The sequence below is a fragment of the Phascolarctos cinereus genome, unplaced genomic scaffold, assembly GCF_003287225.1.
Source record: "Phascolarctos cinereus isolate Bilbo 61053 unplaced genomic scaffold, phaCin_HiC Scaffold_726;HRSCAF=1367, whole genome shotgun sequence".
In the NCBI taxonomy this organism is placed as follows: domain Eukaryota; kingdom Metazoa; phylum Chordata; class Mammalia; order Diprotodontia; family Phascolarctidae; genus Phascolarctos; species Phascolarctos cinereus.
Window position 1 is genome coordinate 426,233,646 of NW_027556098.1, and position 27,113 is coordinate 426,260,758.

General features: G+C 42.9%; 1 protein-coding gene across 1 annotated transcript; it reads right to left on the minus strand.

Moving 5' to 3' along the window:
* Nucleotides 1–4,146: 4,146 nt before the first annotated feature.
* Nucleotides 4,147–25,319, minus strand: LOC110197767 (uncharacterized). The gene is given in 5 exon segments (XM_078146454.1): nucleotides 4,147–7,383; nucleotides 16,475–16,570; nucleotides 17,910–17,997; nucleotides 17,999–18,037; nucleotides 23,526–25,319. Coding segments are annotated over 5 exon segments (1,875 nt in total). The 5' UTR covers nucleotides 23,559–25,319; the 3' UTR covers nucleotides 4,147–5,764.
* Nucleotides 25,320–27,113: the final 1,794 nt, after the last annotated feature.

Below are 27,113 nucleotides of genomic sequence, written 5' to 3' on the forward strand. Positions count from 1 at the left end.
ACAGAAGAGGGAAGATGATGTCAAAGAGCACAGCTGACGGCAGCTCTAAGGGTAGATGAGGTAGATACACCTGACTCTCCTCCCTTAGGAAGATGGCCAAGGCAGCCTCCCTATGGCAATAGGGGGCGATCAGAGACCCCACATGCCAGCTACCATATAGTATATGTCCTAAAAAGAAACTATTTCTACTCTGGTATGCTATATGGGAACCCTGAAAGACATCCTGGCAAGTGGGCAGCCATAGAAGGAGAGAAGGGAAATTTAGTCAGGGCAAAAGAAGTTAAATTAAGACTGAAAATAGGGGACTTGTCACCCAGAGAATATGTGGTTTACATCAGCTCAGCATGGAGGAAGAATATATAATGAGATGGATAGGCAAGGGCATGAAGACCAGCCCTACCTCTGGGTCCACATCAATCCCTGTTATTTTGTAAACTTGCCACGTCCCTGGAAACTATCTGTGTGGGCAAGGTCATCAGCCCTGGGAAAAGATTTTGTTTGGGTAATGGAGTTCCTAAACAATGAACATGGTTTGCTGAGAATTTCCAAGGTTATGTATAATATAGAAATGATTTCTAATGATCGGCTTTTATACCAGAACAAATTTAAATTTGAGGCAAAAAGAAAAACAAGTGAAATATGTTGCATGAAATCTCTTATGTATGAGTATTGGTAAATATTTTATTGTTTCTTGCAACTCCATAAGAGTAAAAATAAGTGTATCTAGCCCTAAGCTGTGATTAATGAGACTTGCTATTTGAGGTAAAAGATCTTGGGAAGGTAACCGATTTCATTTTAAGGTTTGAATTTAGGTATAGTTATCTGGTCATTAAATAGTAATCCACCATTTCAGAGAAATGCCACAAGCTACTTAGAGGGAATGTGATTTGGGACTGTTACAGGAGGAGGTTTGCATCTGAGAAAAGCTTAGAGGACAACCTTGGCATTAGACAAAGGTAGGAACTTCCTGGCTCAGTTTCCCCATTGTGTTCCTTTGAAAAGGAATGTTTCCCACCTGCCTATTCCTCAGTCTGCTTGTGAGGTGGAATTGCCATGGTTGGTTGCTAAACTGTGAGACTTCACTGAAATCAAACACAACTAAGGATGCTTTATCCTACCATATATGTACCCTTAGGTTTAAGCCTGAAGGATCAGTTTGATGCTGGTATAATTATATCCCTGATTGTTCCTTTCATAGCAAATTTCTGTCATCAGAGTAAATGGTCAGTAAAAAAGCACAGTGCAAGTATGTGAGATCTTGCTGTTTTCAATGTGAATATGTATTAATTCCATATTCCAAACCTGTGAGGTAAATTAGTTCTCGGGCTTGTCATCAGCCTGCTAATGCATATGCAGTCTTATATAAGATTGAATCCCTGAAATAGTTCATTCTTTCAGCATAATACGGGAATAATTAGGCAAAGATAAAATAAGGTCCTTAAATGTTTCAAAACGATGTAAGATCAATTGGGTATTGGTACAACTGATTGAGGAACCTAGCTGTTATTCTATTAATTACTGAAATTAAATCAGAAACATCTTCAGTTTGCTTTCTGAAAGTGAATTTCAGTGCAATCAGTTTTCTTAGAGGGATATAACTCATGGAATATTTTATGTTACATTAATGGAAAAGCCAATTTCATTCAAGTTTATTACTAATGTGGAAATAACACCTGTTTATACTGCATGTCCTGTAGAACAAACATGTTTTATTATAAACAACTTATTGATAAGCACTGTTTCAGAGTTAAATATCCTCCCAATAATTTTATTATAATTGGAATAAAGTCAGTCTCTTATAAGTAAATTCATTTGTATAACTATTGAACCCAGGGGTGGAAAGCTACCTACAGGAGTGTTGTTATTTAAATTTTCATGTATAGGATTGAATCCTCATAACATCTGATCCTCCTAAAGGAACTGGAATCAGAGTGGAAACTTTTTAGAAAGTGACAAGATCAGATAAAGCTGTATGTCAAAACCAAATGATTTTAATATAGTTCTATTGTTAAGATCAAAACTCGAAAATTTCAGCTGGTTTCCACAGCATGAACTAGTTATTTAAGAAGTAAAATTTGACAGGCTGTATTGATTTCTATTGAGATCTGTTTTGCAAAAGATTTTAGCAAAAATATCTAAGGAGTCACTTCAAGTAACCTGGAACTGGAACAACAATTTTACCAAAGGTTTGCCCCTGATGACAACATTCTGCAGATGACCCCAAAAAAAGATATTCCAGAGACCAGACAATGACATGGGCCATCTGGATTCCAAGATAAAGTTTACCAGTTAAATGTACATTGGGAATGGGTCGATGGTCATCACTGTACAAGTCTCCTCTTGAGAAAACAAGGGGGACTGAGAAAATCAAATTGTTCTGATCCTGTTCTCTGTCAACCCAATATGTTGTAAAACTGCCCAAGCCATGTTTAAGTGTCTCTGAACCAAGTTTAGAAATTCAGCTCGTCCATTAATCTAAATTACCATTCATTCTTACTTCACCTCCCCAGGGGTGGGATGGAAGAAAATAGTAACAATTGGGACAATTTGGTCATGTTATTTTCCTCTTTGTGCTTATATTACTTATGCACTTTATGGTTACAAATGAGATCATACTGGCATAATAATTTCCCTGGAGAACCCTTTTAATCTTATTTATTTCCTGTTGCCATATCTGAGACCCCAACATGACTGCCAACATTTTTTCCCATTCCCTGGGGTATAATAGATACTGTTTTGGGCCATCACTTCTTTAGGACAGCCATTACCCATTTACTTTTCAAAATTTATCTTCACTGATTCCAATCTGTCATCAGGAGGCATAGAGTGATTTCAGTGTTCACGCCGTGACGATACTAAACTCGGACCACTTCTGACTACGTGTAACAAATTCTTTTGGTTTCTCAACCTGAGATCAAATTGTTTCCAAACTGCCAGAAAGATGTGACGTGCAAGTGCAAACATTCCCCCTGGATGGATCCAGGTGTGCACACATCCTCATTTACTTTCTATACACTGCACCAAAGCAATGGCCACATGCCAAGGTTATCTTGTGATCTCATGGCATCAGCCCGGTAATCACCACATCAAGATGTTAAGAATGTTTGCATTCTTCCAGTACAGGTGGCAGGCTCTTTGAAAAACATGATCACGAGGCACACACTTTGCAAACCATCTTGAAACCACTGCATGCCATCAAAAACATTCTACAAAAACAGCCCTTACTTTGCCTCTCATTGTAGTATTAAAGCTACTTTGTGACTTGAACTTATTTTTAATTTATGTTACCCTCCTTCTATCCCATGGATTTGCAAAGGAACTGGATGGCAGCACAGGTCACTCATTCCGTCGTTGCTCTGAGAGTGTGGTCGGTGTAGCACAAAGAAGAAAGTGAGGTAAGAAGAGGTCTTGCCTTACAAATATTGTCTTATCTACTTAATACATCACTTATTATTTGCGAATAGAAAAAAAGATCTTTTATGTGTCGGCTCCCCATTTGTTTTGTTGCCAGGCTTGGGGACTAAAAAGAATGAATTTCTATCTCTGAACAATAGATTATGCAAGTTCTCCTGTCACATCCAGGTACAAGGGTGAATATTCACTGCATGCTGGTTATAAATCAAAATACAGCTGGTAATGCATTGCATGGATACACCTGGACTTTATAAATTTATAGATATGTACATATACATAGTTGAACTTTATATGTACATGTATATAGATATACTTGGACTAAGCAGTCAGGAAGACCTAAGTCCAAATTTCTTTTTAGACACTTGCCAGCACTCTGCAAGTCACAACCTCTGCCTGCCTCTGTTCCCTCTACAGTAAAATGGAGATAACAATACCTCCCTTTAACATTGTGGTGAGAATTAAATGAGATAATGTCTATAAATCACTAAGCCCAGTAACTACCACATAATAGGCACTATATAAATGCTAATTATTATTGTTTTGTTGTTAGTATTCTATTAAATTAACTTGATGAAAAACCAAATCAAAGATGGCATTTGTCAGGCGTTGGAGCAAACACCCACACTTTTCTTCAGAGAAAAAAGCCCAACTTTGAATTAATTTCATGTATTACATTATGTTCAACACCTTCCAAGTTGCAACTTGTCTGATTGAAAATATTATTCAAAGACATTTGTGAAATAAAGAAATTTATATCGAACTCTTACAGGAAATAGTAAATATAAGGTTTTAGTGGATATGCCCTAAACAGCATTGCTTATGGATATGAAGTGGAAGTGATGAATAGATTTAGGGGATTAGATCTGATAGAGTGACTGAAGTACTGTGGACAGAGGTTTGTAATATTGTACAGAAGGCAGCAACAAAAAATATTCAAAAGAAAAAGAAGAGCAAGAAAGCATAACGGCTGTCTGATGAGGCCTTAGAAATAGCTAAGGAAAGAAGGAAAGGAAAAGGGAAAACATATACCCAAATGAATGCAGAATTCCAGAGAATAGCAAGGAGAGATAAGATATTTGTGATGTCTCATGAGATCTGTGCTGCAGGCAAAGGTCTTCTGTCATTAATCAAATCCATCAGATTTATCTCCAGGAAGATTTCTCCAATATATGCACATGTATGAGCTCCAGTTGAAGGCCTTCCCACAATTACTGCTTTTATGAGGATTCCTTCCAGTGTGAATATTGTAATGTTGAGTGACCTGCATCTTCCAGGGAAAGGCAGGTCCTCATTGAGCACTTTCATAAGTCTTCTCTCCATCATGAATCCCTGATGTAAAGGAACAGGAGATCTCTGCTGAAAGCATTCCCACATTGAGTCCTTGTAGGGTTTGTTCCTAAGATGAATTTTCTGGAGTCTAAGAAGCTCTATAGAGCATCTGAATGTCTTTCCACATTCATTATAGGAATATGATTTCAATCTCATAAGAATTCTGTGATGGGAAATAAGATATGAATGCTTTTTTGTATTGATTATATTAACAAGGTATATCCTCCAGAACGGATTCTCTGATGTGAATGCAATTATGATTTTTCTCATATTAACAACCACTTATTTATTTAGGCCTCAGCTCCACAATGCCCAGTTTCTATTTTCATTCAAAAATCAGCCCCTGTAGGTGATTCAGCCAGTCTCTGAAGGGCAGGGATGATGAGGATATGAAATCTTGGGGGAGATTTACCCAACTGAGAAAATTTGGATCTAACCAAAAGATAAAGAGACTTTAGTCTTGGGGTAAATGCTGGTCCATTGTGTTTTAGTCAGAAAGGTCTGAGGGGAAGTAGGTTTCCCCTTTTTTCTACATTGCCTGAGGCATGAGTGGCCTAGGAAGAGATAAGGGTATTTGTCCAAAATTGAGTGATGAGTCCAGTCCCTCAGCTCCTAATTAGAGTAAGTCCACCTCTGCTTACAATATTAATTCTCAATAATTTTTAACCACTTAGGCTTCACTTGTACGTGTTAGTAACACCTACCTATCTAAGGGCATATAAGTGTTGAGAAGCATCCAAAATTCATCTTTGGTTTACAAGAGATAGCTAAATGACCATTCTTTTATTAAATGTTGACTAGCCAGAATTAAGGAAATGATTACCTAGAAATGGCCTTTTCATTCATCAGATTTGTTGGGAAAGGAGGTGGTGTACATAAAGTTTCATCACATTCTAAACACTCATAAGATTTCTCCAGTATGGATTCTCTGACGTTGAACAAGATTTGAGCTCAGTGGGAAAAGCCTTGTCACATTAATTACACTGTGGATTATCTCATGTAGAGCAAGTTTCCAGTTCAGTCAGAAAGCTTTTCCACATTGATCACATTCATATGGTTTCTCTCCAGTGTGCATTCTCTGATGTAGACTAAGATCACTTTTACATCTTAAAGCTTTTCCACACTAATTATATTCATAAGGTTTCTCTCCAATGTGGAATTTCTGATGTAGACTAAGATGGCTTTTACATCTGAAAGCCATTCCACACTGATTACATTCAAAAGGTTCCGCTCCAGTGTGGACTCTTTGATGTTTAATAAGGCTGGAACTCCGTGTGAATGCCTTTCTGCACTGATTACATTTATAAGGTTTCTCTCCAGTGTGCAGTCTTTGATGTTGAGTAAGTTTGGAGCTCTCTGTGAAAGCTTTTCCACACTGATTACATTCATAAGGTTTCTCTCCAGTGTGGACTCTTTGATGTTTAATAAGGCTGGAACTCCGTGTGAATGCCTTTCCACACTGATTACATTCGTAAGGTTTCTCTCCAGTGTGGATTCTCTGGTGTAGACTAACATGGCTTTTACACCTGAAAGCCTTACCACAATGATTACATTTATAAGGTTTCTCTCCAGTATGGAGTCTTTGATGTTTAATAAGGCTGGACCTCCCTGTGAAAGCCTTTCCACACTGATTACATTCATAAAGTTTCTCTCCAGTATGCAGTCTTTGATGTTGAGTAAGTTTGGAGCTCTCTGTGAAAGCTTTCCCACACTGATTACATTCATAAGGTTTCTCTCCAGTGTGAATTCTCTGATGGTTCATAAGTTTGGAACTCTGTGTGAAAGCCTTTCCACACTGATTACATTCATAAGGTTTCTCTCCATTGTGAATTCTCTGATGGTTAATAAGGCTGGAGCTGTGTGTGAAAGTCTTTTCACACTGATTACATTTATAAGGTTTCTCTCCAGTGTGGATTCTCTGATGTACACTAAGGTCACTTTTACACCTGAAAGCCTTTCCACACTGATTACATTCATAAGGTTTCTCTCCAGTGTGGATTCCCTGATGTTTAATAAGATTGGAGCTCCGTGTGAAAGCCTTTCCACACTGATTACATTCATAAGGTTTCTCTCCAGTATGGACTCTTTGATGCTTAATGAGGCCAGATTTCCGTGTGAGAGCCTTTCCACACTGATTACATTCATGAGGTTTCTCTCCAGTGTGCAGTCTTTGATGTTCAGTAAGTTTGGAGCTCTCTGTGAAAGCTTTTCCACACTGATTACATCTATAAGGTTTCTTTCCAGTGTGGTTTCTCTGCTGTAGACTAATATGGCTTTTATACCTGAAAGCCTTCCCACACTGATTACATTCATAAGATTTCCTGCCAATGAGAATTCTCCCATGTATAACGAAGGATGAGTGTTCACTACAAGTTTTGCCACATTCATGACACTCATGTAGTTTCACAACAGCATTAATTTTTTGATGGTAAATAAGGGATGACTGTTGACTCAACACTTTCCCACCATGAAGACAATCATAAGGTTTTTCTTCTCTGTGGATTCTGTGAAACGCAGCACAGATTTGTCTCTCAGTGAAGTCACAAGGACCATCCCTCATGAAACTTTTCTCTTGAGTTTCTTTCACAGAAATGCTTAGCTTTGCAGTAGTTTCTTTCATTTCAGGTCTAATCTCTCCTCCTGCAGGAAGCAATAAAACATATATAAAGACACATGTATACACATATATAATTGTAATCCCTTCCCGCCATTGCCAGAGAGTAAACTACTGAGAAAGCAGGATCTACATTGTACTTCCCTAGTCTAAGAGAAAAGTCTGCAAAGTTCAATGGACAGAATCAGTCACTTGAAAATTCAGTTAGTTCACATCTGAGGGATGCTTCATTTATTTTTTTCCCCCTCAGTTACATGTAAAAACAATTTTTAATATTCGTCTATAAAACAGTTCCAAATTCTCTCTGTTGCTCCCTCACCATTCCCCCCTCACTGAGAAGGCAAGTGGTTCAATATAGGTTATGCATGTGTAATCATGCAAAACATATCCATAATGGTTGTGTTGCGAAAGAACATAGACCAAAAAAAAAAATCTAGAAAAATGAAGTGAAAGAAGTTTTTGCTTCAATCTGTATTGAGACTCCATCAGTTCTTTTTCTGGGGATGCACAGCATTTTTCATTATAAGATCTTCAGAGTTGTCTTGCATCATTATATTGCTGAGAATAGCTAAGACATTCACAGCTGATCATCCTACAATATTGCCATTACTTCTTACACAGTACATTTAACTTTGCATCAGCCTATGTAAATCTTTCCAGATTTTTCAGAGCATCCTACTCATCATTTCTTATAGTACAATAGTATTCCATCATAATCACATGTTACAACTTGTTCAGCCATTCCCCAACTGATGGACAGTCTTTGCTCCCCAGAAATGAGCTGCTATAAATATTTTTGTACACATAAGTCCTTTCCCTTTTTATAAATCTCTTTTGGGATATAGACATAGTAGTGGTATTGCTAAGGCAAGGGTATGCATGGTTTAGCAGCCCTTTAGACATAGTTCCCAATTGTTCTACAGAGTGGTTGAATCAGTTCACAAGTCCACCAGCAATGCATTACTGCCTTATTTTCCCCACATCCCCTCCAGCATTTGTCATTTACCTTTTCTGTCCTATTAGCTAATCTAATAGGTATGAGGTAGTACCTCAGAATTGTCTTAATTTGCATTCCTCCAATCAGTAGTGAGTTAGAGTATTTTTTCATATTTCTATATCATAGGTATATCACCTGAAAAGGGATCACATCTTTTGATCATTTATCAGTTGGGGAACGGCTCGTATTTTTATAGATCTGACTCAGTTCTCAATGTTTGAGAAATGAGGCCTTTATCAGAGAAATTTGCTGCAGAATTTTTTTCAGTTACTATTGCTAATCGTATTTCCTTCCATCCCATCACCCTTCCCCCATTTATTCTATTTTCTCTCTCTTTTACCCTGTCCCTCCTCAAAAGTGTTTTGCTTCTGACCTTCCCTTCCCTCAATCAGCCCTCCTTTCTATCACCCTCCCTTCTCTTACCCTCTTCCCCTATTTTCTTGTAGGATAAGATAGATTTCTATACCCAATTGAGTATGTATATTATTCTCTCTTTGAGCCAATTTTGGTGAAAGTAAGGTTCACTTACTCCCCCTCACCTCCTTCCTTTCCCCTCCATTGTAAAAACTTTTTCTTGACTCTTTTATATAAGATAATTTACCCCATTCTACCTTTCCCTTTCTCCCAATGTATTCCTCTCTCACCCTTTAATTTCATTTTTTTTAGATATCATCCCTTCACTTTCAACTCACACCTGTGCTGTTTGTATAAATTCCTTCTAACTACACTAATGAGAAAGGTCTTATGAGTTGCAAATATCATCTTCCCATGTAGGAATGTAAACAGTTTAATCTTATTAAGTCCCTTATAATTTCCCTTTCCTGTTTATCTTTTTATCCTTCTCTTGAGTCTTGTATTTAAAAGTTAAATTTTCTATTCAGCACTAGTCTTTTCATCAAGAATGCTTGAAAGCCCTCTATCTCATGGAATATCCATTTCCCCCCTAAAGGACTACACTAAATTTTGCTAGGTTGGTGATTCTTGCTAGTAATCGTAGCTCCTTTGCCCTCTGGAATATTATATTCCAAGCCCTTTGTTCCTTTAATGTAGAAGCTGCTAAATCTTGTGTTATCCTGACAGTGACTCTGTCATACTTGAATTATTTCTTTCTGGCTACTTGCAGTATTTTCTTTTTGACCAGAGAATTCTGGAATTTGGCTATAAAATTCCTCACAATTTTCATTTTGGGATCTCTTTCAGGAGGTGATTGGCAGATTCTTTTAATGTCTATTTAACCCTCTGGTTCTAGAATATTGGGGCAGTTTTCCTTGATAATTTCTTGAAAGATGATGTCTAGGCCCTTTTTTTGATCATGGCTTTCAGGTAGTCTAACAATTGTTAGATTATCTCTCCTGGACCCATTTTCCAGGTGAATTGTTTTTCCAATAAGATGTTTCACATTGTGTTCTATTTTTTTTTTGTTCTTTTGGTTTCATTTTATTGTTTCTGATTTTTCATGAAGTCATTAGCTTCCATTTGCTCCATTCTAATGTTTAAGGAATTATTTTCTTCAGTGAGCCTTTGGATCTCCTTTTCCATTTGGCCAATTCTGCTTTTTAAGGCATTCTTCTCCTCATTGGCTTTTTGGACCTCTTTTACCATTTGTTTTTTAAGGTGTTATTTTCTTAATTTTTTGGGGGGGGCTTATCTACCATGCTGTTGAGGGATGCTTCATTTACAAAGAGCTTCACACACAATCACATTGGATCTTCACAAAACCCTATGACACTGGCAGGCCCAGCATTCTCATTACATTAACAGCTCAGGCCATGAGCTCAGAATGTCTGGGTGACCTGCCCAACATCTGTGCAGCTCAGGTTAGAACTCCAACCCTGCAAGTGGGCATGCTCTGTCCACAGTATGAGATGGCCATTCTCTATTGCACTTTCCTTAGTTTTCTTTTTTTTTAAAGAAAAATTATTTCATTATTGTATATTGACCTGTTCTTTCCCTCTCTTCAGGTCTACCCATTCCCTGAGACACAACAATACACAAACTAGGCCAATTAATAACCCTACAATGGGGCTATAAGTTCAAGTGAAAAGAAGAGTCAATCAATGAGGCAAACTTCACTGTAGCCTGGTTTTGAGAAATTGCCGCAGTCACTGCCAACTTTGAGCAGCCACCACCCTGATCAGTCAGCAGCCATCAACACTTGTCTAGAGCCACCATCAGTAACAAGATTATGATTCAGTGAAGGCTGAGATGACAGCTTTTCTTACCAATGAAATATTTTTCAGTTTCAGTATATACATTTTTATTATTATTATCATTATTAGGCAATTGGGGTTAAGTGACTTGCCCAGGGTCACACAGCTAGTAAGTGTCAAGTGTTTGGTCTGAGGCCGGATTTGAACTCAGGTCCTCCTGACTTCAGGGCCAGAGCTCAATCCATTGTGTCACCCAGTTGCCCCCAGGCAGAACTTTCCATCCTTACTTGGGCTTGGTTGGAAGGGAGAACAACTCAATCTCTAAACAAAATCTGGAGGCAGGGAGATAGGATTCCAGGGTCCCTGTGGGTAAGGTCTGAATTTTGGGAAAGGGTGACCCAATCTTAAATCTAAAGAGAGGGACTCTGAACATTTGGGAAGTGTTTGGGAGTCTGCAGAAGAGAGCAGCTGAAAGCTTGTCTAGTAGCCAGGCCTGGGCAGGAGAATTGCTCCAGCGGACCTGGGGGTCACATAGCACAGGGTCAGAGAAGAGGCTGACATCCAATGGCCTAAACAGGCAGCAGATCTGTGAGGGGCTGGCTCAGACCTAGGAGGGACCTGCACCCACAGAGCTGGTGTCCAGAGAGCAGAGATCTCAGGTCCAAGAGGAGGCAGCTGTGATCTCAACTCTGACGGAGGAAGGCAGGGAGATCCCAATTCCAAGGGTAGAGAGATCTCAGCACAAGTCCCTATTTTCAGCCAGCTTACACTGGGAGGGACCTCCCAGCCTGTGCCCAACCTCTGAGGACCCCAGGAAGGGCCCTTTCCTCCAATCACACCCTGGGCCAGGAGGTCAGGACCCTGTCTCACTCTCCTCCCCAAGCCCTGCCCTCCATCACCTGCAATCCCTTGGCCCCTGAGATGAGCCTTCTCCTGCCGGAGACCTGTCACAGGCCTCCAAACTCCACCCCAGGGCTCTTATTCACCTGGGCCACCACCTACCAGACTGGTCATCTCTGAGAGCTCCTCCTCCCCCATCACTCTGCCACCAGATTCCTTGCTCAGGAAAGATTCCAGACTTTAAGAGGTGGGAGGGGGAACCTGGGAAGGAAGAGGAGACCAGGAGATTTCCAGGCAAGTAAGTGATTCACAGCCAAACCAGCTTAGTTTGAGAATGGAGGCTGTCACAAAAGGCTGGGTTGTTAGCACTTTTCTCCTGACTTAAATTAGAATGGGGCTCATTTAAAGTCAGATCCAGGAACACAATTGGGATGTTTGACCCTAAGGGCAGATCCACCCTCAATGTAAAATACACTTAAAATTTGGCCTGAGGAGCTGTCTGAATAAGAATTAAAGGTAACTGGATCAGAATTACCCTATTGTACTCTCTGAATGCAATCAGTTTACTGGGTCAAACAGATAAATGGATAAAGCGGGTTTTTATATTGTGAACACTGAACCCCATGAACCACAAATTGAAACATCTTGTTCTAAAAAAGAGAGACAAAATTGGGCTATGTGTGCCTTGGTTAATTTTTCTCCAGCTAGCTTGACATGCATTGCATGGCAGATATTCCAAACTGGCTTGGTTTAGGATTTTGAGGTGTAGTATTATATACTCTTTCAACTTCCTATCAACCTGCCATCATTCCAGACCACTCCTAGCTTCCTTCTCTCTAGGCAGGAGAATTTGTCTCCACCTAAGCCTGAATAAGATAAAATCAATTCAGATTTGGGTAGGGTTCGACCAAGACAAGACAATCTCATTATCAGTGAAGCCCTTCTGAAGAACTTTGAAGTAGAAGGCTTGCAGGATGGAGCTCTGAGTCTCCAAGATACACATTACCAAGAGACTACATTTTCCACAATATCTAAGATAATAAACTGAATTGATGTTATTTGACTGGCAACTTTGTTTCATGTATTAACATTGTAACTTTGTTTATGCTGTTGTTATGCTTCAAATTTTGCTCAACTGTGGACTTGGGGAAAACCAACCTATAAATTATGCTCTTAATTTGAAAAAATGATTTCTAGAGGGGCATGCAATTGTACCTTTAGAAAAACAGTGTGAGGGGGCAGCTGGATGGTGCAGTGGATAGAGCTTCGGCCCTGAAGTCAGGAGGACCTGCATTCAAATCCAGCCTCAGATTGACACTTGACACTAGCTGTGTGCCCCTGGGTAAGTCACTTAACCCCAATTGCCTAAAAAAAAAAATCCACACATTTTGTCCCACTCTTAGCTTCACCTATCATAATGCCTTGTGTGCTCTGGCATAACAGACATGCTTTTCTTTGCTCTCTGAGTGAACCCAACATGCCCCTTCTTGTGTGTATCAGCAATCACAAGGCTCAGATGAAGCTGACCAGGGGCGTTCTTCTGTTTATGAATGCCAAGGACAAGGTGCCTTGAACTGGACACTATCTTGAATAATGGGACTATGTTACGTTACGTTAATGATGAGTTCAGGGGCACCCCAAGAATTTTGGGTGCCATCTGAAATGATGGAGGAATAGACGGGTGGGTCCTACTGTCAGAAAAGAAATTCACTCAGACAGTTCTCCAAGTTGAAGAAAGCCATTTATTGGGATGATGCACCCAGGAGGGCCTGCTCCCTGTGAGGCAGAGGGAGGCAGAGCCTTGGTGGGCCCTATTCCCCTATCAGGGGCAGAGTCTAGGGCATAGCCCTGCTCCCTAAAGGAACCAGTGACCCTGCCTTCATAGGAGGCAGAGCAATTGGCCAGGGTAAAGACCTGGTTTAAATACAAGTTTTCAGAATAGAGGGAAGGGAGACAAGAGAATGGGAGGAGGGGTATCAGGGATATCAGAGAGAGAAAGCAAGGAGAATAGAAAAGGGGAGGGGGTGCTTTGTGAAAGCACACAGCTAAGTCCACAGAGGGGCTTCACTGTATCATTTTCTTGGATCACTCTTCTGGCTGGCCACATCCTGCATCTTCTCTCACATCTCTCAGCCTGGAGCCTGCTTGCTCCATCTGCCTCAAGCATTCTTTTCTACCTCATTGTTATGTTGTGTTGTGTTGTGCTGTGTCAGGTTGTGTTGTGTCATGTCATGTTATGTTGTGTCATGTTGTGTTGTTATGTTGTATTGTGTTATTTAATTTGTTTTTAGCCAAAATTTTAGTGTCATATCGACTGTACAATTATACAATATACAGAATTATAGAATAGACTATATAATTATAGAATCTGAGATTGGATTTTGTCTCCCAGCCTCAGGCTTTCCCTGATGACTGGCCCAGGGCTGACAGCAGGCCCCAGGCTCTACCTCAAGCCCTGTATTCTGGTCTCTTAGTTGACAAATGCGGGTTCTGGCCTCAGCCCTGTTTCTAGCTCTTTCCTGCATTTTATCTCCTATATTGAGTGGCCTTTTTGTCTAGTTCTAACCATGCTGGAACCTGATCAGATCGACAGTGAAGATCACAGAGACTTCTTTCCAGGCTCCTGAAGCATCTCATTCTACGGGACAGCTGGGAGTTTCTACCTCCTATTTCTCCAAACAGAGTGTGGCTGTCAACTCAATGCATCTGGCCAACGATTATCCGAGAACGGGCCAAGGATTGAGCCTCAGACATCAGGGGAGGGACGCAGGTGGATGATTCATGTAAAGCACAGCCTTGGATTAATTCAAAGGAGGAGCCTAACCTTTGCTACTACATAGATGCTGCTGAATGGACAGAGAGAAAATTAAAAACCAGACTGCCTGGGTCCACTTCACATTCAGGCTACTTAATCTCAGTGTGACCCTCACTGTGGCAAGGCCATCCTAAGACATCTCCCTAACTGACTCCTTTGGGCTGCAAGGTGGTACAGTGGATAGAGTCCTGGTCAGGAAGACTCGGGTTCAAATCCAGCCTCACACACTTCCTCGCTGTGTGACCCTGGGCAAGTTACTTAGGCCTGTTGGCCTCAGTTTCCTCACTTGTAAAAGTGAAAAGGAAATGGCAAACCACTCCAGTATCTTTGGCAAGAAAACCCCAAATTGGATCGTGAAGAGTCAGAAACAACAGAAATGAGTGAAGAACCACATGAGTGACTCCGTATCATATTCACCACAGCAGCTTTTCCAATCTTTTTCAGTCTTCCCCAACCCTCCCTTATTCTCTGCTCCCACTCTCCACCAACCACTCACCTTCTCACCAGAGAAATTTACCTTATATTTAATTTCAAAAAAACGGATACTAAACAGCTCTCATATCCTACTCATCTCCCATAAATGAGATGTCCTTTTTTTCATTTTTGACCTCAGTAGCAGATGAAATAGTCCTCTCTCTGCTTGCTAAAGCAAACTCCTATTCATGTGTAAACCATCCCATTCCAGTAAGCCATTTACCTTGGTATACTGCCTCTCCAGCGTTCCCATTATTTCTTTACTTTTCAGTCTCTCCCGCATTGTCTGCTTCCCTATTGCCACAAATAAAACCATTTCTTTCCAATCATCAAAATACACTTGATTCATTCAATCCAAGAGATATTTTCTAATTTCTTTCTTCCATGTCATGACTAAAGAACTAGACATGCCCATTTACAAAAGCTGTCTCAAACTCCTTCCTTTTGCTTTCTCTGAAATACTCTGCAGTCTAGCTCCCAGTTTCATTCTTCAATGGAAACTCCTCTCCAAAATTGCCAAAACTCTCAAAGTTGCTAAATTCACTGCCCATTTACGTATCCTCATCCTTCTTGACTTCTCTCTCTCTCTCTCTGATACTCCTATCCTTATTCACCAAACTAAACTCATTCTCTTTTCCCCAACCGTCCCATCTCAATCCTTTCCTAATGGTCTCCAAGGCATCCTCCCAATAGTGCTGACTCACAAATGAAGCGTCACGCACCTTTCTCTGACTCTTATACATTCATGCTCCTGACCCCCATATTCAATCTCCGGCAAAGTCCTGTGATTCCACTGAGGTAACATCTCTCCCATTCACCCCCATCTCTCCCAACACTGCCACTGTCTTGGTTGAGGCTCCAATCACCTCACACCTGAGGTAGTGCCAGAACCTGCTGCTTGGCCCAGCTGCCTCAAGTCTCCCCCCGCTCCAGGCATTCCCGCACCCACTTGTCAAAGTTCATCTTCCTAAAGTTTTGACTGACCATGTCACCATGTTCTCAACACCCTGCTACATCCCCCTAGGAAATGGATCAAATATAAAATCCCCTCTAGGGCCTTAATCCCCTGCTGTTTCTTTACCAACCCCTCTCCTACTCTTCTAGTTTTCATTCACCTTATATCCCCACCAAGCATGCTATAATGAAATGCTATTAGCCTCCCTTCTCTTCTGTGAACAGGACACTCCATCACCTGACTCCACAGGCTTTCCTCACCATCCCTGTACCTGGAATGCTCACCCTGGCTTCCCTGAAGCCCCAGCTAGAGCTCCCCTTCCACAATAAGCCTTTCTAGTCCTCCTTCACTGTAGAGACTTCCCTCTCAATGAGCTCCAATTTGTCCTGTCCATAACAGGGTTCTCCATTGTGGTCAGCATGTTGTCGGCCCCCAAGTCTGTGAGCTCCAGGAGAGCAGGGGATGTTCCTTGTATCTCTTTAGGTCCCTGATGGTTACCAGAGGGTCTGGCACATAGCAGACACTTAATAATTGTTCATTGACTTGAAGAAAGTCTAAGAAAGAACCCATATTGGAAAAATCTAACCTCTTTTTGCACTTTCAGGGGAGTTCCTGCCTCCAAATTCCAAATAATGACTTTTTATAGGATCACAGATTTATCACTGGAAGAGAACTTAAGGGCAATAGTGTCCAAGTCCCTCATTATACAGATGGGGAAAATGAGGTTCAGTGGTTCAGTAACTTGTCCAGGATCCCACTGCTAAAAAGTGTCTAAAAAAGAATTCCAAGTCAGTCTTCTTGCCCCCAAGCCTACCACTTGCTTCACCACCACACCTAGAAGCCTCTTGGAATCACAACTCTCATCTACCTGCTTCACCTCACTCACCTGGACAGCAGCTCCTCAGGTCTTCTTGCTCCAGCAGCCATGGTGCTTCCCTTTCCTCCAAATAAGAGATCAAATCTTCTCTGGGAACTGGCAGCCCTAGGCATGGGGATAAACTTGTAATTTATTTTTCTTTAGGGAAAACAGTATACATATAAAGCTACTGAATTCTGAGAATCACTCCATCACGTTCACACATATCTGTATTATTCTCTCAGTAATGCCTGTAATGCCAGTAACCCAAAATAGGATGTGCCAGATCAGCCTTGAGCTCCAACAAAAGGAACCTTGAGGAACCCACTTTGGCCCTGTCCCCTACCCTGCTCCTCACTCCCTGAAACCTACGAACACCTTGTTAGTGTTCATTCAGGGAGTCTTTGCCTCTTCTGTTGAGATTCTCCTTCTGGGGAGCTCAATGAACCTTACTTAGTCCAAATTCTGACTCGTGGCCAGTCTGTTATTCCTGCCATTGACAAGGGCTTGCAAGCAAGGACCGCAGGATGGTTCCCAGGACTCCTTAAGCAAGGTTTCCACAGCATTTAATTTTGGGAGCTTTGGGAAGAGGTGGGGGAGAAGATCACGGAGCCAATTAGGAATCAGAAAATTGGGTCCTGGTGCACCTTCTTCATAGAAGGATGGAGTCACTACAAAGTTTCCATTATGCAGAAATTTGAGGCAGCTGGCATTGCAGTGGAGAGAGCCCTGGGCCCGGAGTCAAGAATGGCAGGGTGTAAATCCAGCCTTACTAGCTGTGTGCCTCTGGAAAGTCACTTAACCTCTGTTTGCTTCAGTTTACTCAAATGTCAAATGGGGATAATAATATCACCTGAAGACATAATATCATAAAGGAAGCACTTAGCAGAACAGCTGGTGAACAGCAGGTGAATGGAAAGGCTTATTCCCTTCCTGTCTTTCCCACCATCTCTGCTGGAATAGGGGCACTGTAACGGAAGATTCAGGACAAACATGCTATACCAGGCACATGAAGGAGCTGTGAGCTACAAATTGAGACTTCGTAAGAAGAACGTTCCATACAGTAGGGCCATCCCAATGAGGCAGGGGTCACAAGGAAAAGCCATGTGAGCAGTTTCCAGAGATTTGGCAGACAAAATCTATGTCGAGGGAGAGGCTGGACTACATACTGTGAGATTACTCTCACATCGCAGAGGCTTCGACACTGACCTGATCTTTAATGTCAAGCTACCTTGATTTGGCAAGAGACAGCTTCAGGAGCAACCAGGAAACCTCCCAGTTCTCTTCACACAGTGTACTGACCTTTTCTAGGAAAACCAGGCAGCAGGGGACCCTGTCTCTTGGACACAAGAGACCAGCACTTTTCCCTTCTAGGAAATGATTAATGCTTCCAGCCTTGCACACTCAGAAATGAAATTATTCCCTTGGATTGCAGACTCAAAGCAGCCAGGGGAAGTGTCCTTACCCAGGAAGAGCAGGTTCTGGGCATTCTCCAGCATGACCTCCTTGTACAGCTCCTTCTGGGGATGGTCCAAGAAGCCCCACTCCTCTGGGGGTGAAGTCCACAGCCACATCCTGGAATGTCACCACCTCCTAAACCATCAAAAGTCACAAGATTTAGAGCTGAAAGAGACTCCAGAATTCCCATAGTCTAACCCTCATTATGTGAGAGAAGGAAACTGAAACACAGAAAAAAGGGGTTTACCCAAACATTGTACCCTTGAGGAGTGTCAGAGTCAACACTTCAAACCATCATCATCAAGAGCCCAATGGAATATTGAGAAAAGCATTTGATGTGGTCAGTTGGAATAAAGGTGAGAAAGGTCTTACTACGGAGTGTGTCTCTCTATGGATTCTAGGACAAAGTGTGTGTTTTATCTGTGAGGTAGGAGGATCTGTGGAGGAAAAAGAAAGAAGATATGTGGAATTCTTGCCTTCTCAGAACTGACAGAAGTGATATAATGAAAATTCTATGGGGAGTTTGTGAGAAGCTGGGAAGTACAGTGTATTTTGAGGGTTGGGGGAATTTCTGTGTGATCAAGAGAGGAAAAAAAAGAAAAGATCTAGTCAATTTCTTGAGAGGTTTAAACAAAATCTTACCTAGATAAAACATGAAAAGGATTCTAAAGAGATATTAATTATAATTTGGATTGAACTGAGGGCTATGAGACTTTCCAGCCAAATGAAGGTGAGTTATCACTTGTTACATAGAAGGCTTGAAGCTACTTTGGGTTTCGTGTGTCTGGGTGAAAGCATCTTATGCCTTTTCTTTATGATTGCTTTTTTTTCACAATAGCATATATTCCTTAACTATAATATTTTGTTACATAGAAATAACAGTAACTGTCATGCAGAAAGGACTGTTCCTCAATTCAATTAAAAAAAAAAAAGCAAATGTGGGTTGTATTTGAGCTAAGTCATGAGAAAGACATTGTCAGGTTCCCCAATAGAAATGAAAGATCTAAGGACACCCCTAGAATTCAGGGAACTTGGGAGAACAGAAATCAGGAGAATGAGTTAAGAGGCCTGCTGACAGAGCATATACTGGAGAGGTTGGCCAGTTCTGAAAACATCCTGATACTTGGGAGCAGTCATCTATATTTCCAGTCTGCTACATGCACAACGCATGTTTGGCCAATGGACTTTGAATTTGATGGTCTTCCATTTCCATCAGAAGCATGTGACTCGCTTTATCAGAGACTCTAATATTTGAGAGTAGTTCCCTATCATATGCACAAAACTGTCTTTTCACTTTTTTTATCATTGCGATCTTTTCTTTAAACACTTGACTTATCATCTACTTTTTATTTATATTTTACCCTTTACTGCCATCGTCCTATTATTTTGCTTTGGAACAATTGAGGTATCTATTAAACTTTGACACTTTTTGTGATTCCCAAAAATGTGGAAATCTTTCTTTCTCACTAGGGTCTCTTGACCCTCTTCACCACACCAGCATTCATTGTGTGGGCTCTCACTATAGGAAGGCATTCCTTTTATTGATCTATAACTGATCTCTAATTTATTCCCTAACTTACACTCAACAGAAGCTATTCAAAACCTGTTTCCTTTTCAAGCCTCCCACATCCTTCCTTCATCACAATGGGATGGAGTCAGGACCTCCAAACCACCATTTAAGGAGAAAGATTATCTGAGACATCTCATTTCTCACCTGGCTCAACTTCTTTGACACTTCTCTGACTGACTTCTCCACAATGCTCCTGAATCAGATACCTTCTCCTCTCCTGGACCCCTGGACCCCTCTTTATCATTCTTTTGTGTGGTGTCTGCTTCTGTTAGACTTTCAGTTCCTTGAGGCTAAGTGAGTTCTAAAAGCCATCAGTAGAAAGACTTTCAAATATAATGGAAAGGACACTGGAATTTTTTTCCTTTTGTTCCAGTTCTTCTCTCACAACATGAGTAATGTGGAAATGTTTGACATGACTGCACATATATAACCTGTATTAGACTGCTTGATGTTTTGGGGAGGGGAGAGTGAAGGGATGGAGGGAGAAAAATTTGGAACTCAAAATGTTTCAAGAAATGAATACTGAAAACTATCTTTACATGTAATTGTAAAAAGTAAAATATTATTAAATAAAAAATGACCAAGTCCAATAACAAATCCCAGAAATGATTATTTGTAAAAAGAAAATTATTGTGATGAAGCAATATGCCAAAATTTTCGGGATTTAGTAAAGTAGCTCCCAAGGGGAAAACATATTCTGACATCTATCGAGAAAATAGAAAGAAATAAAGAAAATAGATTAATCAAATGAATATGCACTTTAACAAAACAGAAAATCAAACAAATAAACCTACAATAATCCAAAAGAGAGAATATTTTAAAAGGGAACTGATACCTTGGAAAGAAAAAAAAGAAAATTAGAGAAATGATAAATAAAACTAAAGCTGGTTTTTTGAAAACACTAATAAAACTGCTAATTTCTTAGTCAATCTTATTAAAAAGAAGAGAGTAGAAAATTAAATTTACAAAATAACAAATGAGCAAGGCAAAATGACTGCAAAATCAGAAGAAAGAAAAAGTACAATCAGAACACATGATGCACAATGTTATGCTAACGAAACTGAGAACCCAAAAGAATAGAGGAACATCTCCAAAAATATGAATTTCTCACAGAACAATAAAGAGAGAAATCACTGGAAGAGATTAAACCAGGCTAGTGCAGAGACAATAGAACTCAGTCACCCAGTGGTGGACAAAGTGGACAATGAGCTACCTTGGGGAAAACGAGCCATTTGATTAAAACAAAAAAACTGCCGAGAAACTAGAAAGACGTCAGGGAGGAGATGAGGCTCAGACCAACACCTTCCGCCATGCTCTGCAATGCATCCATAGGGATGTCACTGTGCTTCTTCAGTTGTTTCAGTCACGTCCTGGTTTCTGGTGTCCCATCCCATTTGGGGTTTTCCTGACAAACACACTGGAGTACTCTGCAGTTTTCTTCTCCAGCTCATTTTACAGAAGAGGAACTGAGGCAAACAGGGTTAAGTGACTTGCCCAGGGTCATACAGCTAGTAAATGTCTGAGGCCCAATTTGAACTTAGGTCCTCCTGCCTCCAGGCCTGGGCCTCTATGCCCTGTGCCACATAGCTGCTCCTTCTATATGCATATATGAACTTAATATTAAAGATTATACTCTAAAAAATCAGGAGAGAAATAGATCATGTAACTTTCACAGGTACAGGTGAGACATGTATACTTCACCCAACAAGAGATAGAAGGAATTACAAAAATAAAATACAAAATTTGATTATATGAAACTGAAAAGCTTCTTTGGCACAGACAACATTATGCAGCCAGGATAAGAAAGTGTTTGAATAGGAAACAAAAACAAAAACCTTGGTAAGAAATTTCTGTGATAAGCGTTTGGTGTCTAAGATCTATAAACAATTAATAAGCAGAAGACTAACAGCCATTCCCCAACAGATAAATGGTCAAAGGATAGGAACAAAGAATTCTCAAAAGAACTGCCAAGCATTCCCAACCACATGAGAAAATGCTGCAAACCATTAATAAGAGAAACGTAAACCAAAACACTGAGGCTTTATGTCATACTCAGCAAAATTGACAAAAATGACCAAAAAATGGCACCAGTCAATGTTGGAGGGGTTGTGGGAAGATGGGCACACTAATACCATGCTGATGGAGCTAGGAAATGGTAGAAGATCATGAAGATCTGAGTTCAGATCCAGCCTCAGACACTAACAAGCTATGTGACCCTAGTTGGTAAGTCACTGAACCTGTTTGCCTCAGTTTCCTGAACTGCGAAATGAAGATAACAAGGACACCAACCACATAGGGTTGTTGTGGAAATGGTCAAAAGTGGAGTTTGGGGAAAAAGTAAGTCACTCATTGTGTCTGTCATCATTCTTTGCCTTTGATTCTGATGCCTCTTTGACAAGAACTGAGTGTCTCCTTCAGTATGCCTCTTTCTCCAGTTGGAAGAGAAAACTCCCAGGACTTTGAACAGTTCCCCAGACTCAGCCCTTTTCCTAAGTCCTCTCTAATCAGAGAAGTCCTAGGCCCTTCACAAATGCTAATTAACTAACAGCTAGAGAAGATACTCTTTCTTTGGCCTGGGCTAAACAGCTCTGCCAAGGGCCTGTGCACCCTTGAAGCTAGGCTTTTGGGGGGAAAGCACCATTTCTGTACCTTTTTCTACTTAATGTCTCTCTCTGGTCTCATTGAAAACTATTTTGACTCTCTCTGGGTTTGGTACACACACACACACACACACACACCACACACACACACACAGAGGAATGTGTACTTCAAGTCTCAGGTACATGTGTGCATGCACTCACGTGCAGGGGTGTGTGTGTGTGTGTGTGAGAGAGAGAGAGAGAGAGAGAGAGAGAGAGAGAGAGAGAGAAGCCCTCCTGATGGGGTGGGTCACATGCAAGTGGATCAAAAATCACAGTGTCCCAGTCTGGCTGCAGCCTGTGCTGCCTTATTCAAGCTGTCACTAGCAAGGGCCCTGACAATCCTTGCAACAAGATGAAAACAGATTAAATTTGACAGGCTTGTGGCACATAGCAGACACCATGGAACCAGCCCCAAAGCCCTCCTTACGCCTCCCTCACCATCACCTGCTCTCTCATCTAGGACACTGGCCTCCTGGCTGATCCTCGACCAGACTCCATCCCTGGGACCCTGTGCATTCTCATGGCTGTCTCTCATGCTTGGAATGCCCTCCCCTCACCTGGGCCTCCTGGCTTCCTTCTCAGCTAAAATCTCACCTAAAAACAAGCTTTTCCTGGTCCCTGACACTGGCAGGGCCTTCCCTGTCAGGGTGCCGCCCACCTGTGCTGTAGGGAGCTTGTGTGGACAACAGCCGCCCACCTGTTGTCTTCCCCATCAGACTGGGGGCTCCCTGAGGGCAGGGCCTGGTTTTTCCCTCCTCTGTACCCATCGAAGTTCTGAACAGCGCCCGGCCCAGAGGAGGTGCTTTCTAAACGCTTGTGGACTGAAGCTAAGAGCTGGTAAAGGAGAGCGATGCAGAGGGGATGCAGAGGGATCCGAGAAGACGTGTGTGAGCAGAGGCACAAAGATGTCAGCAGCACCACAGGATGATTTCTGCTCTGATGATACCCTGGGGGGAGCCTTCAGGGCTCTGCTCCAGGCCTGTGCAGACAGGACTCAGGGAGAAGGCATCCTGGACCCTCAGCTGCTACAAAGAAGTGCCGTGGATGGGTGGGGGAAGGGTGCGAGGCATGCAGAAAGAGAGCAGAGAAATGACCCCCGCAGAACAAAGAGCACTGAGTGATGTGGTCATCCCTGTGACTCGGGGATCCAGAGTGAAAACTTCAAAAATAACCACGGGAGGGGGGCGGGGAGCAGTTGCTAAACCAGATGCCAAAATTGTGATGAATCACTTTAAAACACAATAGGAGAGACAGCAGGGCAGTGTTGTTACTACTGTTTTCAATCTCCTGCCTATTTTTATAAAGGAATGATCCATAGGTAGGGGATGGCCAGCCTCAAAGACATTCCTGTGTTTCTGGAAATGGCCTCTTTGGCTGATGTGGGTCAAGTCTGAGGACAGAGTGCACTCACCTGGGCTGGGGGTCTGTGGCTCCCCGGGGCCATTCCCTCTGGCTCCAGGCTCCCTGCTGGGTCAGGCCTTGGTCCTCTGCAGACTGAGCTGGGGAGGTAGAAGGATCCCAGAGGGCAGAGGTCCTTCCCTTATCTTCCTGGGCAGCAGGCTGGTCTACTGGGATTTACAGAGGGTGAGGTCCTACAGGTGTTACAAAGACCCTGCCCTGCCCTCAGGGTAGAGACCCCAACCTACACAGGGAGGGAGAAACCAGGTAGGGTCTGGTTTGGAAATGAAGATGGTCTAAACAGGAAGGCTACTTCCCTCTCCTACTCCTTCTTTCTGCCCCCTTCCTCTCCCCCATCCTCCTTCAGAAAACCAAAAACACAGAAGGGGCTGCGTGAGATCGATGAAGTTTCCTCAGTACTAAAACTCCTTGTACTCCCAAAGCAGTAAAACTTGATGAATTTGCAGACATTTGCTGTGCATTAAGCAAGAGCTGACCTGTGCTCCAATTCCTCTAGCAAGACAAACATTGCAAAGACTGACAGCTTAACAGCCAGGGCCTGCCTGTTTATCCACCTCTAGGCAGAACTTCTAAATGGCTATCAAAAGTCTTTCCAAGCCTTTGTCTCTAGGCAAATATTTCCAAATAACGAGATTAATGTACTAAGGGACTTCGAAAGCTGCGTTTAGATTGTGCACCCTGAAACCCAGCCAATGGGAAGAAGGGTTCAGGAATGGGGAGAGGGCATGTCGTTAGGATTGTAAAACTTTGGTCTCCAGTAACAGACTTTGCATTCCCCGGTTGCACCTGCTTGAGCAGATGAGGGTTGTGCCCTTTCTCATGAGAAAGAATAAAACCTTTTCTGATCTCCGACTCAGCCTCCAAACTTTTAATTCTACTGTGGCCGTTGTCCCACTTAGGGCTTGGGATCCCAGATGGGATGAGACCAGGCAGAGCCTCAATGGCTCCCCAATCAGAGCTCTCCCTACAACTAGTGCTCTGCCCTCCCTGTACCCCCTTTCCCCAGCTAACACCCACACATTATCTAGAAAACAGACTAACTGCTTGACCCAGGAGGGAGGGAAGGTTGGGGATGGGAGGGCTCTGGGAGGAAGCCACCAGGAATGACTAGGGGAAACTTGAGGCTGGGAGAGAAATCCAGTCTGGGATTCAGCCCCCTGGCAGGGGCCTGAGGGCTCTGAAAGAAGATGGGGCAGGAAAGCAGGAGGCCTGGGGAAGGGGAGCACAGATAGGGGCTGGGAAGGAGACATTCTATGCCCGTTCCTGGCAGAGAGGTCAGCAACACTGGAGAGACAGAAGGGCTCCAGGTGGACACTGAGCCTGGGAAAGCGGGATGGCTGTGTGCTGAGGTCTAACTAGGAGCTGGGGAGGATTCCTGGGACCCTCCGGTAGAGCTTAGGCTTGGAATCCCTCATGGGAGACCTGGCCCTTACAGGGAGCTTGGCCTGAAGGCAGAACATCGCAATCTCTAACCAAAGGCTGGGGGCAGGGAGACAGGAAACCTGGGTCCTGATGGGAAGATGAAAAGCAGAATTGCTTGGTCTCTACAGCGTAAAGTCTGAATTTTGGAAGCAATGGTAAATCTGGGGAGGGTGACCTGGGCATTTGGGAAGTGATTGGGGGTCTGGAAAGAGTTAGGGGCAGGAAGCTTGTCTGGTAGCCAGGGAAGGTGGCTCTAAGGAGACCTTGAGGACACTCACCATGTGATCAGATGAGGATGATAAGACCCAATGGAGAGAGCAGCCAGCAGAAGCCAGGAAGTGGGGAGCAGAATATGAGGGGGCTGCCTCAGACCTACCTGAGACCTGGAAGCGCAGAGCTGGCTTCCGGAAGGCGGAGAGATCTCAGCTCCCGGCGAAGAAGGCAGAGAGATCTCAGCACATGGGAAAGAAGGCAGAGAGATCTCAGCACATGGAAAAGAAGACAGGTCTCAGCTCCTGGGGAAGGAAGAAGGCTGTAAGGGAAGAAGGCAGAGCCCTCTGAGCACAAGTTCCTGTTTTCAGCCAGCCCACTCTGGGAGGGTCCTCCCAGCCTCTGCCCCGCCTCTGAGGCTCCCAGGAAGGGCCCTTTCCTCCAATCACACTCAGGGCCAGTAGCTCCAGCCCCTGCCTGCCTCTCCTCCCCAAGCACTGCCCTCCGCCACCTGGAATGCCTTGGCCCCTGGGATGAGCCCTCTTCCTGCCCTAGACCCCTCCCAGGCCTCCAAACTCCACCCCAGGGCTCTTATTCCACCTGGGCCACCTCCCACCAGGTTGGTCGTCTCTGAGAGCTCCTCTCCCCCTTCCCCCCATCACTCTGCCACCCGCTTTCTTATTGGAGGAAAGATGAGAGACTTTCTGGATAGCCAGGGGAGAGCAAGGAAGAGGCAATCTGGAGATTTCCAGGCAAGCAAGTGATTCACAGCCAAACAAGCTTAGTTTCAGGACGGAGGCTGTCGCAAAAGGCAGTCAGCTGGGTTAGCACGTTTCTCCTGACGCAAATTAGAATGGGGCTCATTTTAAGTCAGATCCAGCAGGATAATTGGGATGTCTGACCCTAAGGGCAGATCCACACTCAATGTAAAATAATTCAAAATTAGGCATTTAAGGTGAGGTGTCTAGGAGGTGTGGGAGTAAGAATTCAATGTAACTGGATCAGTACTGTGAGAACCCTGCTCACCAAGAAATGAAACCACTGGATGTTGAAGCCAGGAAAGCTTTATTAGTGATCTTACAAGGGAGGGTGGCCTAGGAATAGGCACAGGTGTCAGACAGACGCACACCTTTTTATTCCCTGTTCCCCATTAGAATTTCCCTCCCCTGTTTCCCCAGTGGCTGGCTACTATAGAGATTATAGCCTATCCCAAGCTCCTGATTTCCCCAGGAGAGTCTCCCCCTAATTACATCTCCCACTGCTCTGTTTTCCATTTCCCCGGCCCTAGTAGCTGTTTTGGGATTGCTCTCTCCCTTATTTCCATATAACCTTGCAGTCTGGCCACAGTTCTGGTTCGAGGGGCTCATCGGTGTTCATGCGAATTTCTCTTCCAGCGGTGAGGGATGGCTCACAGTGGAGTTCCCTCATTAGTACCTCCCTGCTAGGCTCCTATCTCTCTCCTGCACTCTGCCTGAGTGTGAGAGAGGGCCTGCAGGGCAGTTCCCACAGGCCTAAGTTTCATTCCTCCAGAAAGCCTTGAGTTAAGTTTCCATTTTCCCCAATAAGCTTGATTTCTCAGCACCATGTCAGCATGGGTAGGGGAGCTCAGTGCCTGGTCCCTCTCACTTCCTAGTATACATATGCATCTAGCCCAAACATAGGCACGTTTGCTTCTTTGGGGTATCAGCTGCCGCGTTTAGAATGTTCGCCCTGAGTACCCAGTCAAAGGAGAAAGGGGCAAGAGAGTGGGAGGGGGCATCGAGTTAGGGGATAAAAGGCCAAGGGTGCAGCTCCCAACTCCTACTTTCCTGGCTGGCAATGGTGACCAGTACCCTTTCTCCGGAGAAAGCGATAAACTCCTTTCTGCTTGCAAGGTATCTAGTCTTTATTTTTATTTTGAGGGGGTGGTCTCTGTCCCACACACAGCTAATGATCAACCTCCTGGTTT